The sequence below is a fragment of the Leucopleurus acutus genome (assembly GCF_964270905.1).
Source record: "Leucopleurus acutus genome assembly, chromosome: 12".
NCBI lineage: Eukaryota > Metazoa > Chordata > Mammalia > Artiodactyla > Delphinidae > Leucopleurus > Leucopleurus acutus.
Genome location: NC_139154.1, coordinates 86179072 through 86194081, shown reverse-complemented (window position 1 = coordinate 86194081; position 15010 = coordinate 86179072). Strand labels below are relative to the sequence as shown.

Here is a 15010-nt window from a genome sequence, read left to right as displayed (position 1 = left end):
TATACAGATATATACTTAGAAAAGGAAGTATTTTAATAGGCTTTTCAGATAATTGTGAATATTATTTTCAAAACGTCACCCAAAATAGACAGATAGCAGCTTCTGAGATGTTAGGTGCAATGTGTAACCTGAAATCATATTAATGAACTTTACAGACTCTGTTACACTAAGTTTCATTGGTCTATCTTATGCCTTGAATGTATCTTTTACCCATGCCTGATTTTATAACATACATTGGTCATATGTAAAATAATGGCTTGCTCAGTTTTGTAGATCTCCTAAACGTGGACACATTTCATTGTATTATATCACCATCAATATCATCAGAAGAGTTTTAAAAGTTCTGGGAAGCTATCAAGCTCACAGCGACATACACAAGTTTTCTAAAATTCTAATTTTTTCTTTGAAAGCTCAATTTTTACAATTACAACATATACTGTTGGTTGCTTTCCTTGAAAAAATAGGCTAAGTTCATTTTTGAGGAACTGTCTGCCACATACTCAAATGTGAATAACCACAGTATGTCTGCCAGTCACTACTGAAGATAAAAATTGTGTTCCATGAAAAAAATTTGCTAGTTCAGATTGTAACTCAAATCAGACAAGGGCTCTTCCTCAAGAATGAGACTGTATTTCAATATGCAGCAAGACAGGACATTTAAATTATACTCCAGCATTCCTTTCTTGGACTATTTCATTTCTACCCATTATGCTATTTGCATACTTGCCTCACTGCCTTTGTGAGCTCTCTGACTGTAGACCCCATGTCCTTTTCTTCCTTGTATTCTCCACAGTGTTCGGTAGTCACCGTTACTGAATGAATAAATATCCTATCTTCCCAAATAGACTGTAAGGACATTGAAAACAGAAACTCTGTGTTATTCTTCTTTGAATCACCAGCACCTAAGACAGGGTCTTGGGCACAACAGAGTACAACTGTGGTTGTTTATGATAATCAAGTTTATTATGTATATTATATCAAGATGGCCGGTAACAATCTCAGCAATAATTACTCTTTATCATTTTTCTTTCAATACCTACTGTAGAGGAGCAGCTTCATAAGTTAGGTTTGCAGATTGGCAGGAAGAAACCAAACACACATACACACACATGAAAGAGAAATTAATTGGAACAAGGTGGTCACACAGAGCAGGGTTGGATATAGCATGTTGGTGTGTGGTTTCCGCCTCCATGGGGTGTGTTGGTGACACTGAACTCTGCATAGATAAATCAGAAGAAAGTCACTATCCATTTATTGTCAGCTTTATATCACCATTCTGGAAAAATTATGCTCACAATCTATTTGCTTTCATTACAATGAATGTTTACAACCACTAGAATCGTCTAGTTCTAGAAACCAACAGTATCAACAAAGCCATCCTCAACCTGGGAGAAAAGCAGAATCAGCGCCCATGTGTCACTGAAAAATCTTCATCTCTCCAGCTTCCCAAGGTCCCAGAAAACCTACCTCCCTTCAAGAAGTCAACAAAAAATATCTGCTTTTAGAATTAAACATGTAGGTGAGAAATGTATATGTGATCATTTTTAGCTTGAAGGAGGAGGCTGGGATATAGTTTAAATTCCATGAACACCACGATAGGGAGAGTTGGCTCTTTTCCACGTTCAGGACAGCAATTAATTAAAGAATCAAGTTTTTGTTAATATTGCTTTTGAGCCCACAAATGTCATCAGTTTTCCCTCTATTTTGAGAATCACAGACTTAAATATAGTCCAATTACAAGTGGCAAATTTTTCTTACACTTTAGTCAACTGAGTTACATATTTATACATTTGTTATACTCAAAAGTGTCTTCAGGATGATTATGAAAGGCACATCAAACTATCCTTAAAAAACAGCTACCATGAGTTATCATATTACTCTACTTCCAGGAAGAATATATTCTGATATTGAATGCTTTTTTTTCCTTTCTAAAAGACGAGTGTCACCCTTTGCATTCTTTTTTTTATAATACCCTTATTGAGATACATAATTCATATGCCATAAAATTCCCCCTTAGAAAGTGTATAATTCAGTGGGTTTTAGTAAATTTACAGAATTTTGCACCATCACCACTAATTTTAGGATATTTTTATCAATTCATAAAGAAAGTCTTCTATGCATTAGGAGTCACGCCCTAGCCCCTCCCTCCTCTAGACCCTGGCAACCACTCATCTACTTTCTGTCTCTATGGATTTGCCTATATATTTCATATAAAAGAGTTTATACAATCTGTGGCCCTTTGTGTCTGTCTTCTTTCACTTACCATAAGGTTTCCAAGGTTTATCCATGCTGTAGCATGTTTCAATCCTTCAGTTCTTTTTTATGGCCAAAAAATATTTGGTTGTAGAGGAAGACCACATTTTGTTTATCCATTCATCAGCTAATGGATATTTAGGTGTCTCCACTTTTTGACTATTACGAATAACGCGTCTATGGACATTGTGTACAAGTTTTTACGTGGACACGTTTTTAATTCCTTTGGGATAGATCTGTAAGTGGATCAAGAAACACTTTAAGGATTAAGTTAGTGCAAAATGAGAATAAGTTCAAAGAATTTTTTTCACAGGTTTTTCAAGCCCCCAAGACTAAAGGGACATTAGGAAAGAACATTAGTTCCTAAATAACAACAGAGAGAAAATCAGAGTAATAGACAATAGAGAAATACTTACCTTTTCCTTGCTGTAATTTAAGTAAATTTTAGTATTATACAATTTCTTGAAAACAAATTTAAAGACACTAAGAAAACAATTATAAATCTGTCTTGCTCTTTCTAGATATACATTTTTAGGTTCTTTTAGAATAGAAAATATTAGTGTTTAACAAGAAAACTTTTGGTTTATGATTTATGATTTCAATACTGTATCTACTGTGTTGTGTACATACCCAAATTAAAGATTCTAAACTATATTTCAAAGATTCTAAGTCATCTAAAATGAAGAGTATTACAGAGCCTAAAGTAGTTTAACAACAGAGATACAGGGAGTTCCCTGGTGGCACAATGGTTGGGAATCCTTCTGCCAGTGTGGGGGACGTGGGTTTGATCCCTGGTCCAGGAAGTTCCCACATTCCACGAGCAACTGGGCCCGTGCGCCACAACTATTGAGCCTGCTCTCTAGAGCCCGCATGCCACAACTACTGAAGCCTGCACACCTAGAGCCTATGCTCTGCAACAAGAGAAGCCACCTCAATAAGAAGCCTGTACACTGCAACAGAGTAGCCCCCGCTCGCCACATCTAACGCAGCCAAAATAAATTAATTTAAAAAAAAAGATACACTACATAAAATTGGAGAAGAAGGAGTTTCTTCTTGAAATAAAAGGCCAGCATCTTGAATGCTGGCAGACAACTTGCTACTTTCATCTGAGGATAAAAGAACTAATATCGTTTGAGAAAATTATGGTTAAAAATACTGTCTTTATTCTTAATATAAGGACAGCACATTGAGAGCTAAAATAATCAGGCAGGACTTCAGTTTGTAAAAGAAATGGTCAAATTCTTTGAGTTTTCCTAAATACTTTTAAACTCAGACATACAGTAAATTACAGAGTTGGGACGCAAAATAACATCCCCGACATGGTGGACATTTCTCTTCTACAGTCTAGTTGAATCTATTTGCAGTATCCATTTGGTACTGATTTCCCTGTTTCAAAGAATAAAAGTGGTAAATGAAATTGCAAAGCTCACATCTAGGGTTCTAGAAAAAATAACAGCCATTAGATGATGGCTGTTATTTTTTAAAGCCTGGTTCTGCTCGAAGAATTACTTTTAATAGGAATGAAAGAAGCATGCTTTCCCACTAATTATGCAATCTGCCTGGTTATACTGGCGTAAGTATTCTATATAAAGACAGAATCTTTGGAAAAAAGAAAAGAGACCAATGTTTTGTGCAACCTATGGCTTTTAGTTTTATTATAAACACACGAAGTACATGAAAAATATCAAATTATCTCTTTTTAACTCTCTGTCTGCTTATTATTTCCAGATGCTTTAAATAGGATAGAAAAAGCAAAGCAACAAAACAAATTCCATCCACTACACTGAAGGTTGACATTTCAGTGTTTCACTTGTAAAGAGTCAATAGTAAAGTCATAACTATAAAAAGAAGGAAAACAATTATCACTTAAGTGCTTCCGTGGTTCCTGAATTATTTTTCCACAAAGAAATGGTAAATATGAGCCATATATTACTGCAGAGAAGAGTTACTTTTTTCTTTTCATGAACTTTTTCGCTTCTTTCAAAAGCCCTTCCACATCTTCCTTTTCTAGGTCTTCCTGTCCTGGTTCCCAGTCGGAATCTTCATCTGTTGGCTCATATTCTTCTCCCTCATCATCTGTAACGCTGTCATGCAGGTTGTACTCACTGGGTTGGCCAACACTGTCATCTTCATCTGAAATGTTTCTCACTGAAAAACAGTTTAGTACATGACACAACAATTGCCACTCAACCTGGGATTAGAAACATCTAACTGTAAAATATCCTTTTCTGCCAAGAAGAATTAATTTTACTTAATACAAAGCTAACTACTACAAATTTCTAGAAAGGGGGCTAAAGCTCTCATTTGTTATAATTCTAACTTTTTTTTTAACATTTGTTTAATTCTAACTTTTCCTAACATGAGGCTCCCAAGACTAAAATGTCCTCTGAGAGTCATAATGGTTCCTTAATAATATCATAATCATATTCATGCTACCCTACCTTCCACTGTGGTAGAATGTATTTTTGTCCCAGTTATTCACTGTCGCTCCCTGTGATGTGATTCTATTTACCCACCCCCATTGACATCAGACTTGGCCAAAGAAAAGTGAGTGGAAGTAACAGCTTCCATGGAGACGCTTTAAGGGCCTTTCTGTGGTTCTGCTATTGCCATTTCCCCTCTGCTAGGAGAACAGTGTGTCCCAGATAGAGGTTGATCCTTCAGTCTGGAGTTAGGATGAGAACACACATGAGACAGAGCCACAGCCAACATGCAGCTACATGCATGTAACATGAAGGAGAAATACACCTATTTATCGTTGTAAGGCACTAAAATTTGAGGACCATTTGTTTTCGCTGCAAACCTAGCACAATCTGATTGACACACCAGGGTTGTGACCAAATGAGGAAATATAAGCTTACAAACTTTGGAAAATTTAGCTCATGCTTCAATAAGACTAGGATTACTATGGTAACAGCCATTAGACTTTACAGATTTCTAAATAACATTATAATAGTAGAATTACAATTCTAGAATTCTTCTGTCTCAAAGATCCTTTGACCTCAAATGACCTCAAAGATCCTTTCCAACTCCAAAGTTCTAATTTTAAGGACAAAACAGGAATTTTCATTTTCTCTACAGGAATATGAAATGCAGAGACAGGCTGACAGCTTGACTACTTGAAAGCAGCACAAGAGAAATAAGCTGTCACTTTTTAAAAAAAACTGATGGGTAACACTGTTCTACCATAATAATGAAAAATAACAACCTCTAGAAAAAGTAACAAACTCTTTAACATATTTGAAACAACATGCTATTAACTATTTGGTATTAGGATATGGTAATTTCTGACTTTTCTATTTATGCAGAGGAATTTATAATAACAGAATGACAACTCTGAAGTTTGTATCCAATATTTCCTGTACAATTTAAAATTTCACCATCAAAGTCTTATCCCAAGAACCAAGTCTGCAGAGCTACTGAAGAGTATACTGTGTCACATACATGCTGGAAGATTTTTACATGGAGAAAAAAATCTTTCCAAATTGCTGATTTTCTCCAAATAGTTTTCTGGTAATAGGCAATAATAAGATAGCTGTCTCATTACAGCTTAACATCAATAATTCTTCAGGTTTTATTTTCCTTTCTTTTCCAGTATATCTTAGGATTAGTTAGGATATTAATTTTCATTTAAGTGAAAAAATACTTTAGCCCAGCATCTCTAAAGATGAAAGCTTACTACATACTATAAGAATAAACGTTTTTAAATGCCTCATTTTACTACTAAAGACCAAGCTACTAGTTGGGTATTCATATTTTTAACTTTGGGAAAGCAGTTTGTGCAGGTCTGATCCACTTTATTATACATTAAGTTTATTTCTTTTTTAAAACACCATTGCATTAGCCTTTTATATGTTCCAAAATCTCTCAGGTTTCCTCACAGTAAGCAGCCGTTTACAGAATCTCATTTAAGTTTCACCAACCTTCCTTAATAGCTTTCTTTCTAGATCTTTTAATTTCTACTTCTGAAAAGAAAAAAGTCTACATAAGCACATGTGTGCATACAACTGCAGAACTAGAGAAATAGGAAAATAGCTATCAGTAGGACATTCTAAATTTTGAGTCATGAATGGTACTGATGACCTAGAATCATGACTATCACATAATAATCAAAGCCAGAAAGAATGACTCCAATAATCAGGTAATAAAATGCTGACGACAATTTCTTTCAAATGCTGTCAACAAGCAAGGTAGCTAAGAAAGTTTAAAATAAAATTTTCCTGGCATTGATCACTCTTGTATTCGATATGTTGTGTTAAAACTGCAGCACTATGAAAAAGTGTGGAAAGTTAGTGAAATTTTAAACCAATTAGATATACAAGAAGCTTAACAGATGATAGCAGTCAAACCTACAAAAATTGGAATACACTGCATAAACTGTTACATGTGTGGAAGAACTTTACAAACTGAAGTGTTTTAGGAGTGCTACAAATCAGAAATTAAATAAGGATTTCATGTAGTTATTCTGTATTATAAAATTCTATAGTATTTGGTATATAGTATATGGGTCTATATTAACTTTTACTGTTTTATTATGTATTTATGATACCCCCACCTCAAATTTAACGTGTGTTAAAAAAAAACCAACCCACAAACTACCTAGTTCTTCCTCCTGATCTCTATTATCATCTCCAGCCTCCTGATAATCTGTAATTTTCAGTCATTCCTATTTCCTTTACCTCATCCCACCCCCCACACCACAACCAATCAGTTGGCAAATCCTATTGACTCTTAGTTCAAAATCTCACTTGTATCCAATCCTATCTTCCTACTCTCATGGTAGCCTAGTTCTGGTCCTTTATTCAACTACCTAACTAATCTCCAGAAGGCTTCCCCTGCTCTAATTCAGACTGCTCATCATCAGCGGTAAAATACTGGCTCACCATTGTTTGTCAGTGCACAATACCTCTTTGGTCTAGCTTTCAAGAGCTTCTATAATCTGACTTCAATACACCCCTTTAGTATCATTCACAGTAACTAGAGAGACTCTCCCTGTCAGTTAAACTGATCTACCTTCTAACTCCAAACACAACTTTCCATTTTCTACTCAATGTCCTTGACTCATCTATTATTCACTTTGTCTGGGATGCCCTATACCCACCCACGCAAAGCTACGAAACAAAGATAATTGAAATCCTACCATCGTAAAGACCAACTTAAAATTCCCTTATCAAGTCCACCCTGATAAACCCTGGCAAAAAGTACTCCACCCCTTTCCTCCAAGATTTTAGAGCATTTCACCCCAAGCATGTAGAGCCAGAGCTGGTTCTCATGTATCTCTGTAACTCTGCTCACTTGGAAGACACATAATAAATGAATAAATGAGTGAATGAGTGTTACATAAATCAGATTAAGATCTTGGGTAATGTTAAACTTTAAAGATTTGGGAAATAAGAAAAACAAGTATGTTAGCATTTTATTTTAGATATCTCTAAATTAAGAAATATGAGACCTCAACATTTAATATTTTAAATACCCCAGACACCTTAATTTATAGGTTTTTAGAGTAGGAAGAGATATTCTGACTATATTGCCACATAACAACTCTTGAAAGTACATTAAATATATAAGGCTAAACTGTTACATTAAAATATCATACTTAAAAAAAAAAACCACAACTGTCTTTCCAACAAAATAAACAGTTTTTTTTAAGAAAAGTTAATTGTTCTAAAAATACGTTCTTCATTCAGAAGACACTTCAATGATAATTCAAAGAGATTTTTCAAAGAAAATTCAGATACTTTTAACTATGCCATATGATGCATATTGTCGGTTTTAGGAAAATGGTTCCTAGTTCTGTAAAGATATACAAATGTGTCAAATGCTCTTTCATGGGGCAGTGCTGAAATCTGTCAATAAAACAGAGTTTTAATCAAATATTATTACATTATTGTTCAAAGGGAAGTTAATTTAACAACCATAAAAGCTATAGCTTGAGATACAGCCCCAATAAAGAAAAGGATAACATATAAACTCCATACCACATTAGCTCAGATAAAGTGATTAAATCTGTATCTGCAGTATTAAAGCACTGAAGTGTGTTTCAATAAGAAATAGCAAATAGAATTCCCTTGTGGTGAAATTAATTATTTTTATCACTTGGTTACAAGTTGGCTGTGTTTATACATATACAAAGGCAAGTGGGCATAGCCTGGATAGTACATTTTATTCTCTCACTCTGTGGGCAGAAATACTGGATGCTGAATTGGCCTCTGCATTATATAAATGATATGAAGAAGCCAGAATTTGTTAACGGGAAAAAATATTAGAGTTCAGAAGCAGGGGAAACAGAAGGTAAAACAGACTGATGTAAACAGGAATGACGGTCATTCGATAGTTGCATCTCTGGTGTCTATCTCCCCTTCTCCTTCCCCAAAACTAGCTTCTACTGGGGATCTCTGTGGTTCTGAAGAAAGGGACTCTGAAGAAAGGGACTCTGCCTTGGTTCCTTGGAACAAACTGATCAGTGGTCACAGTGATTAATTCAAGAATAAGAATGTAACCTAAGCCAGTTTAAAAAAAGTTAATTTTATGATTTTTCCTAGGAATAGCAAGAGTCAAAGTTGTTCTCTCTCTCTCCTTACCTATAAACATGGGGAGTTTACCATGTTAAATGGAGTTTAGCCAGTTGAATAAGGATGCATATAGTTCCTTGGTGGGGAGAGGAGCCAGTCTTAGGATAAAAATCACCCCTCTAAAGACAGGATGATGGAAGGAAATTGGGTGTTGGTGAATTATTGACATTATTAATGAGCCAAAGCAACAAATCTTGTCCAATCTAGCCTTGCTTCTGGACTTTTCAGTTATAGAAGCCAATATGATCTCTTTATCATTCAGGCCAGTTTGAGATTTTGTTTTAAGGTACCTGCAAACAAAAGGATCATAACAGATACCAAGGCAAATATATACTGTTGGACAATGATTGTAGAAAACATCTGCTATATAAAAACTCATCAGTTATTAAATCTAAGAAAATTATTAAAATCAGCAATTCAACAAATTCACAGAAGCAGAGATTTAAAAAATTCACAATAACTGGAAACTGTATCTAGGTTTAACAGGAGAATCCATTTGAAGGTTTCATTTGGAGTTTCCTGAAGGAAAATTACTTACCTGTAAATGTACTATGTCTATATTCTATCTTGTGCTGGGGATTCTTCCTTAAAAAAAAAAGGGAAAAAAAGAAAGAAAGCAAATATAAGGTCTAGTTTGACAATCACTGAAAAGGAACAGGACTGTTTAAATTAAACTAGAGCACTCACTAACCTATGAATAAAATTAGCAGTAAACCTCTTACTGAAAAGCATTTGCCTTGTTATTGTTGTTGCTGTTAACTATAGTCACCATGCTGTACAAAGCATTTGCTTTTTAATTACATTTACTGAGTGCCTACTCCATGCCAGGCATACTTCTAGATGCAAAGACAGAGTGATGAACCAGATAAAGTGCTGCCCTCATGACTGACATTCTACAGAAAAGCAGTATGAGACAAATAAAATATAATACAATATACTGTATTTCTAAACTGTCAATGCCATATATCACATATATAAAGATATGAGGTAAATTAGTATATAAAGTATATAACACAAAATATCAAATTGTGTGTGTGTGTAATATCTAAAAGGATACTTCTAAGGCTCTTCTAGAATCCAAAGACAAAAGCATGTAAGTCATGTCTCTCCAAAGAATACCAATCAACTGTTATGAGAAAACAAGAAAGTCAGTTTGCATCGAGAAATTTATAATAACATATCTCAAAGTCAAACAGAAACTACTGTTTGAATATCTACTTTTGATTATATATTGATGATCGCTTCTATCATTTCATTAAACAAATGTCTGGGTACACTGTGTATACAACACATTCTCCGCAAAGTACAAAACTACCCAGGCAGCAGAACCCCAAAGCAGCAACTGGTTTATCATGATCCACTTGGTGGGTACCTTTCTCTTAGGGGACTGACAAAGGAGAGCCGGGGAGCGCTGACAGTAGACATATGCTGAGGTATACAGTTCACATGAAGCTGTTGTGAGGATTCAGGAGTAATACAAAATAAGTCCTCAGTTTAAGGGCTTAGTAGGCGGTAAGTAATTAATCTTAGCCATTGATTCATTCATCAGTGGTCCAAGTAACAGGCATGGGCCACTTATTACATGCCAGGCTCTGTGTCAGGTGTCAGCAACGTTTCTTATTGCTAATATCTCTTCTTTTGGGGTAACTTCTCCTACGATATGAGCATTAAACACAGTACGAGAGTGCAACCACACAATTAACTGGGGTCATAACTCAATAGTTTTGAAAAGTGGAAAAAAGATTCACCAAAAGATTGTGTGTTTGGGGTAATTAACCCAAATTTTACCTTTTGATGGAAAAGAAACTTGAAAGTTGAAAGAAATAAACTGGATAACTTAAACGTGATGAAGGGAGCTGCAAATGAACAAAGCTGCCATGATGCTTCGTGGGAAGATCTTTCCTTACTGAACATGCTGGCACAGGTCATTAACTTGTTTAATTCAGTCTTTATTAAAGTACAATTAATGTTGGACATCAGGGGAGGTAGAACAGAAAAATGGGGGACATTAATACCAAAGGTATTTTAATCAATAATCTGGATAAAATTGCTGATCCTTTGAGATTGTTTTTCGTAACCTTTTTAAAATCTTTTTTTTTTATTGTGGTAAAATATACTAGTAACTTTTTATTTTGAAAAAATGTCAAACTACTGAAAAGTGGCAAGATTAGTACACAGAAATTCCATACATCTTCATCAAGATTCTTCAAGTGTTAACATTCTACACAGATGCCTCATCATTATTATTATCTATCTACAGTCATTTGAGATTTAAAGGCTTTTTTCTCCTTCCTTTTAATACATGTTTGCTTCAGGTACCTAGAAGTCCTAACCTTTTCCTGTTTTGCCCTTAACAGAGCAGGATTATTGAAAAGTTCATTATGGTCTTAATTGTTTGCTACTGGAGCCTCCTTCAAAAGCTGCTTTAGAAACTCTCAAGTAACTAAATGTCAGACTTTAAAAACAAGTATAGAAATGAAACCAAGTGAGTTAATGGAGACAAGTACAGTTTGTGTACCAAATACCAGTTAAAAGACTGTGGACATCCACTGTCAGGCTAGCAAGACTGAAAGGAAGAGTAACTTTTTTAAAAGGCCAAATGAAGACACAGTATCAGGACTGACATATATATATTAATATGTATAAAATAGACAACCATTGAGAACACGCTGTATAGCACAGGGAACTCTACTTCACTGTACAGTAGAAACTAACACAACATTGTAAAACGACTATACCCCAATTTAAAAAAAAAAAGAAACCACGGTGGGGATGGAGGTAATGGTTCAACCCCAAAGTTGCAGAAGGTAAGGTTCCCCATCATCTTGGAACACATACACAGTTGCACTCACATACTCCATTTACATTATCTAACCTCACACACTACCTAGGAAAAGGCAAGCCATTTCAGAATAAACGAATAGGGAAAAAATTTACCCTGGTATATTGCAAAAAGGAAGAGCAGAAATATGTTATGAAATTCTGTGCTCAGAAAATTTCAGCTCCATGTGCAGATTCTCATCTGCCTTAGAGGGGAAAAAGCTGTTTCTCTGAGGTTCTGCTAATAGTTTCCATCCTTTCCTAGGAGAACTTGCTATTTTCATTAAAAGGCAGGTGTTAAGACTGCAATGTAGACCAGAAGAAACTAGCTGAGTTGGTACTTTTCCACATTTAACTTAGAGATCAAACTTCCCATTTAAAACAAAAGTATTAATTAATTAATATCAATAGAGATTCTGCTAGTTAATTCATTGAAAATGAAGAAAAAATATCCTCTGGGACAGGTTCAAAAGTTTCCTGTTTTGGGGTATTTTCAAAAATACTTTATTCTTTCTTGATGCTATAACTCACAGAATAGATAGACTTCAATATGAAAATGAGCCAAAGCAGAAACAAAAATGTATCATCACATTTATGTGCAAAAGCACATACTCAAAAACAAATTTTAGGCATGTTTTCTTTACATAGCAATTTAAATGTAAAGAAGTTAAGTATTCTGAATGTTAAATTATCCTCTCCTTCAAGGTCCCTCCACCTTTATTTGCAGCCCAATCCTTCATTTCTACATTGGGAAAAAAGTGTTTGATTTTTTGCCATTGATAGGCACTTGCTCACAGCCTTTTTTTTTTTTAACATCTTTATTGGAGTATAATTGCTTTACAATGGTGTGTTAGTTTCTGCTTTATAACAAAGTGAATCAGTTATACGTATACAAATATCCCCATATCTCTTCCCTCTCGCTTCTCCCTCCCTCTCACCCTCCCTATCCCACCCCTCTAGGTGGTCACAAAGCACCGAGCTGATCTCCCTGTGCTATGCGGCTGCTTCCCACTAGCTATCTATTTTACATTTGGTAGTGTATATATGTCCATGCCACTCTCTCACTTTGTCCCAGCTTACCCTCCCCCCTCCCCGTGTCCTCAAGTCCATTCTCTAGTAGGTCTGTGTCTTTATTCCCATCTTGCCCCTAGGTTCTTCATGGCCTTTTTTTTTTAGATTCCATATATATGTGTTAACATACGGTATTTGTTTTTCTCTTTCTGACTTACTTCGCTCTGCATGACAGACTCTAGGTCCATCCACCTCTCTACAAATAACTCAATTCCGTTTCTTTTTATGGCTGAGTAATATTCCATTGTATATATGTGCCACATCTTCTTTATCCATTCATCTGTTGATGGACACTTAGGTTGCTTCCATGTCCTGGCTATTGTAAATAGAGCTGCAATGAACATTGTGGTGCATGACTCTTTTTGAATTATGGTTTTCTCAGGGTATATGCCCAGTAGTGGGACTGCTGGGTCGTATAGTAGTTCTATTTTTAGTTTTTTAAGGAATCTCCATACTGCTCACAGCCTTTTTGCCAAGAATATTCTTCTAACTCTACACTGCTTGTCTAAGTACCTTGCGCAGGAAAACAACTCTGATAATTACTAGGAAATATCTCCAGAACATCTTGTCCATATCCACCATTTGGTACTTATCACGTAATTTCTTATACTGTCATCTAAATTTTCAACACAAATGTGTGTGTGTGTGTGTGTGTGTGTGTGTGTGTGCGTGTGTGTGTGTGTATTATCTCATCATCTGTCAAATGAGCTGCTGGAGGTCATGGGTTTTTCTTACATTTTTAAATATCTTTTATAGCACTTACAAGAGTACCTTTTACAAGGTGGCATTCAACTATATTTTTCATAAATTATCTACCTACTACAATATAATCAACTCTTTTCCTTCAAAAAGAGGGTTTTTTTAAATTGAGCTTTACATGAGTTTCCAAAATGATGAAATATTTTCTATTTTCCTATTTAAGAGGAAAAAAGACCCTTGTTTTTGCTACCTATACTATTATTTCTTAAGAAAATGATTGTTGAAAAGAGCTTGAAAGAATCATTTGTGGGACTTCCTTGGTGGCGCAGTGGTTAATAATCCACCTGCCAATGCAAGGGACACGGGTTCGATCCCTGGTCCGGGAAGATCCCACATGCCGCAGAGCAACTAGACCCGTGTACTACAACTACCGAGCCAGCGCTCTAGAGCCCACATGCCACAACTACTGAGCCTTCGCTCTAGAGCCCGTGCTCCACAACAAGAGAAGCTGTCGCAATGAGAAGCCCGCGCACCACAATGAAGAGTAGTAGGCCCCGTTCCCTACAACTAGAGAAAGCCCGTGCACAGCAAAGAAGACCCAACGGAGCCAAATAAATAAAATTAAATTAAATTAAATAAAAATGCCAATCTTTAAAAAAAAAAAAAACATTTGCAATAAAATTCTCATTGGCTGGTACAAAACACGATTTCTAATAACTTCTAGACTGATGAGTTTTCTTACATTAATGTTCTTTTTTTTTTTTTTTTTTTTGGAAATTGTAATCCATGAATCGTGATGTTTTCAGAAATCTATCCTTTGAAAGGCAGTTTTTCTGTTGGATATAAGCCAAAGAATGCCTATTCTCATTAGGCTGAAAAGAATGTCAATGTGCTGAAATTGTTCTGCATTCACACCTACAAAGTTAATAATCAAAGTGCTCACGGAAGCTTTTTACACAAACCTAGGACTGAAATATGTTAGAATTTCCTGCCATTAACAATTCATATTACTTCCCCAGGAAACAATGAAAATCCGACAACCATATTAAGCAGACACCACTGCAATCAGGTTCCTGAGATACTGACTGCTCAGCATCATAGGACACTTAGCTCTAGTCAATCAATCACTCCAGTTAACAGGAACACAGAGTGTGTCCTTCACAAACGCTTAAGAGGCAGATGCCACTGTGACTTGGACCAGTTCTCATCTGGCTTGTTAAACTTTAGATCACCAGCATTATGTTGTGGAAGGGGTTCAGGTTTCGAGATCAGAAGAACCGAGTCTGAATTCAAACTACAGTTTACTGGTTATGTGATTCAGGGCAAGTCCTGTGACCAAGTCTCCACTTCCTCATCTGTAAAGCAGGGAAAATACTGCCTACCTCACACAGGGTTGTTTGAAGCATTAAATGAAGTGACGTGCATAAACATTTGTAGGCCATTAAGCATTTTACAGGTGTCAACTATTTTTATAGAAACATAAATCAATTTTACTTTAAGATAGCCAACAGGGCTTCCCTGGTGGCGCAGTGGTTGAGAATCTGCCTGCTGATGCAGGGGACACGGGTTCGAGCCCTGGTCTGGGAAGATCC

General features: G+C 35.7%; 1 protein-coding gene across 5 annotated transcripts in view; it reads right to left on the bottom strand.

Moving 5' to 3' along the window:
• Positions 1 to 554: 554 nt before the first annotated feature.
• APLF (aprataxin and PNKP like factor) overlaps positions 555 to 15010 on the bottom strand; it is an 84532-nt gene continuing 70076 nt past the window's right edge. Inside the window, exons 9-12 of one of the 5 annotated variants that reach the window (XR_014326657.1) lie at positions 9367 to 9413; positions 4203 to 4401; positions 2264 to 2489; positions 555 to 1216 (exon numbers count right to left, since the gene is read on the bottom strand). Coding sequence is in view for 4 of the 5 variants with exons in the window: in XM_082851990.1 (XP_082708116.1) it covers positions 2381 to 2489; positions 4203 to 4401; positions 9367 to 9413 (355 nt within the window). In the remaining variant the exon portion in view is untranslated. Of the gene's footprint in view, positions 1217 to 2207; positions 2511 to 4202; positions 4402 to 9366; positions 9414 to 9801; positions 9955 to 15010 lie in introns of those variants that run through there. The other 4 variants (XM_082851990.1, XM_082851991.1, XM_082851992.1 and 1 more) reach the window with 4 other exon arrangements.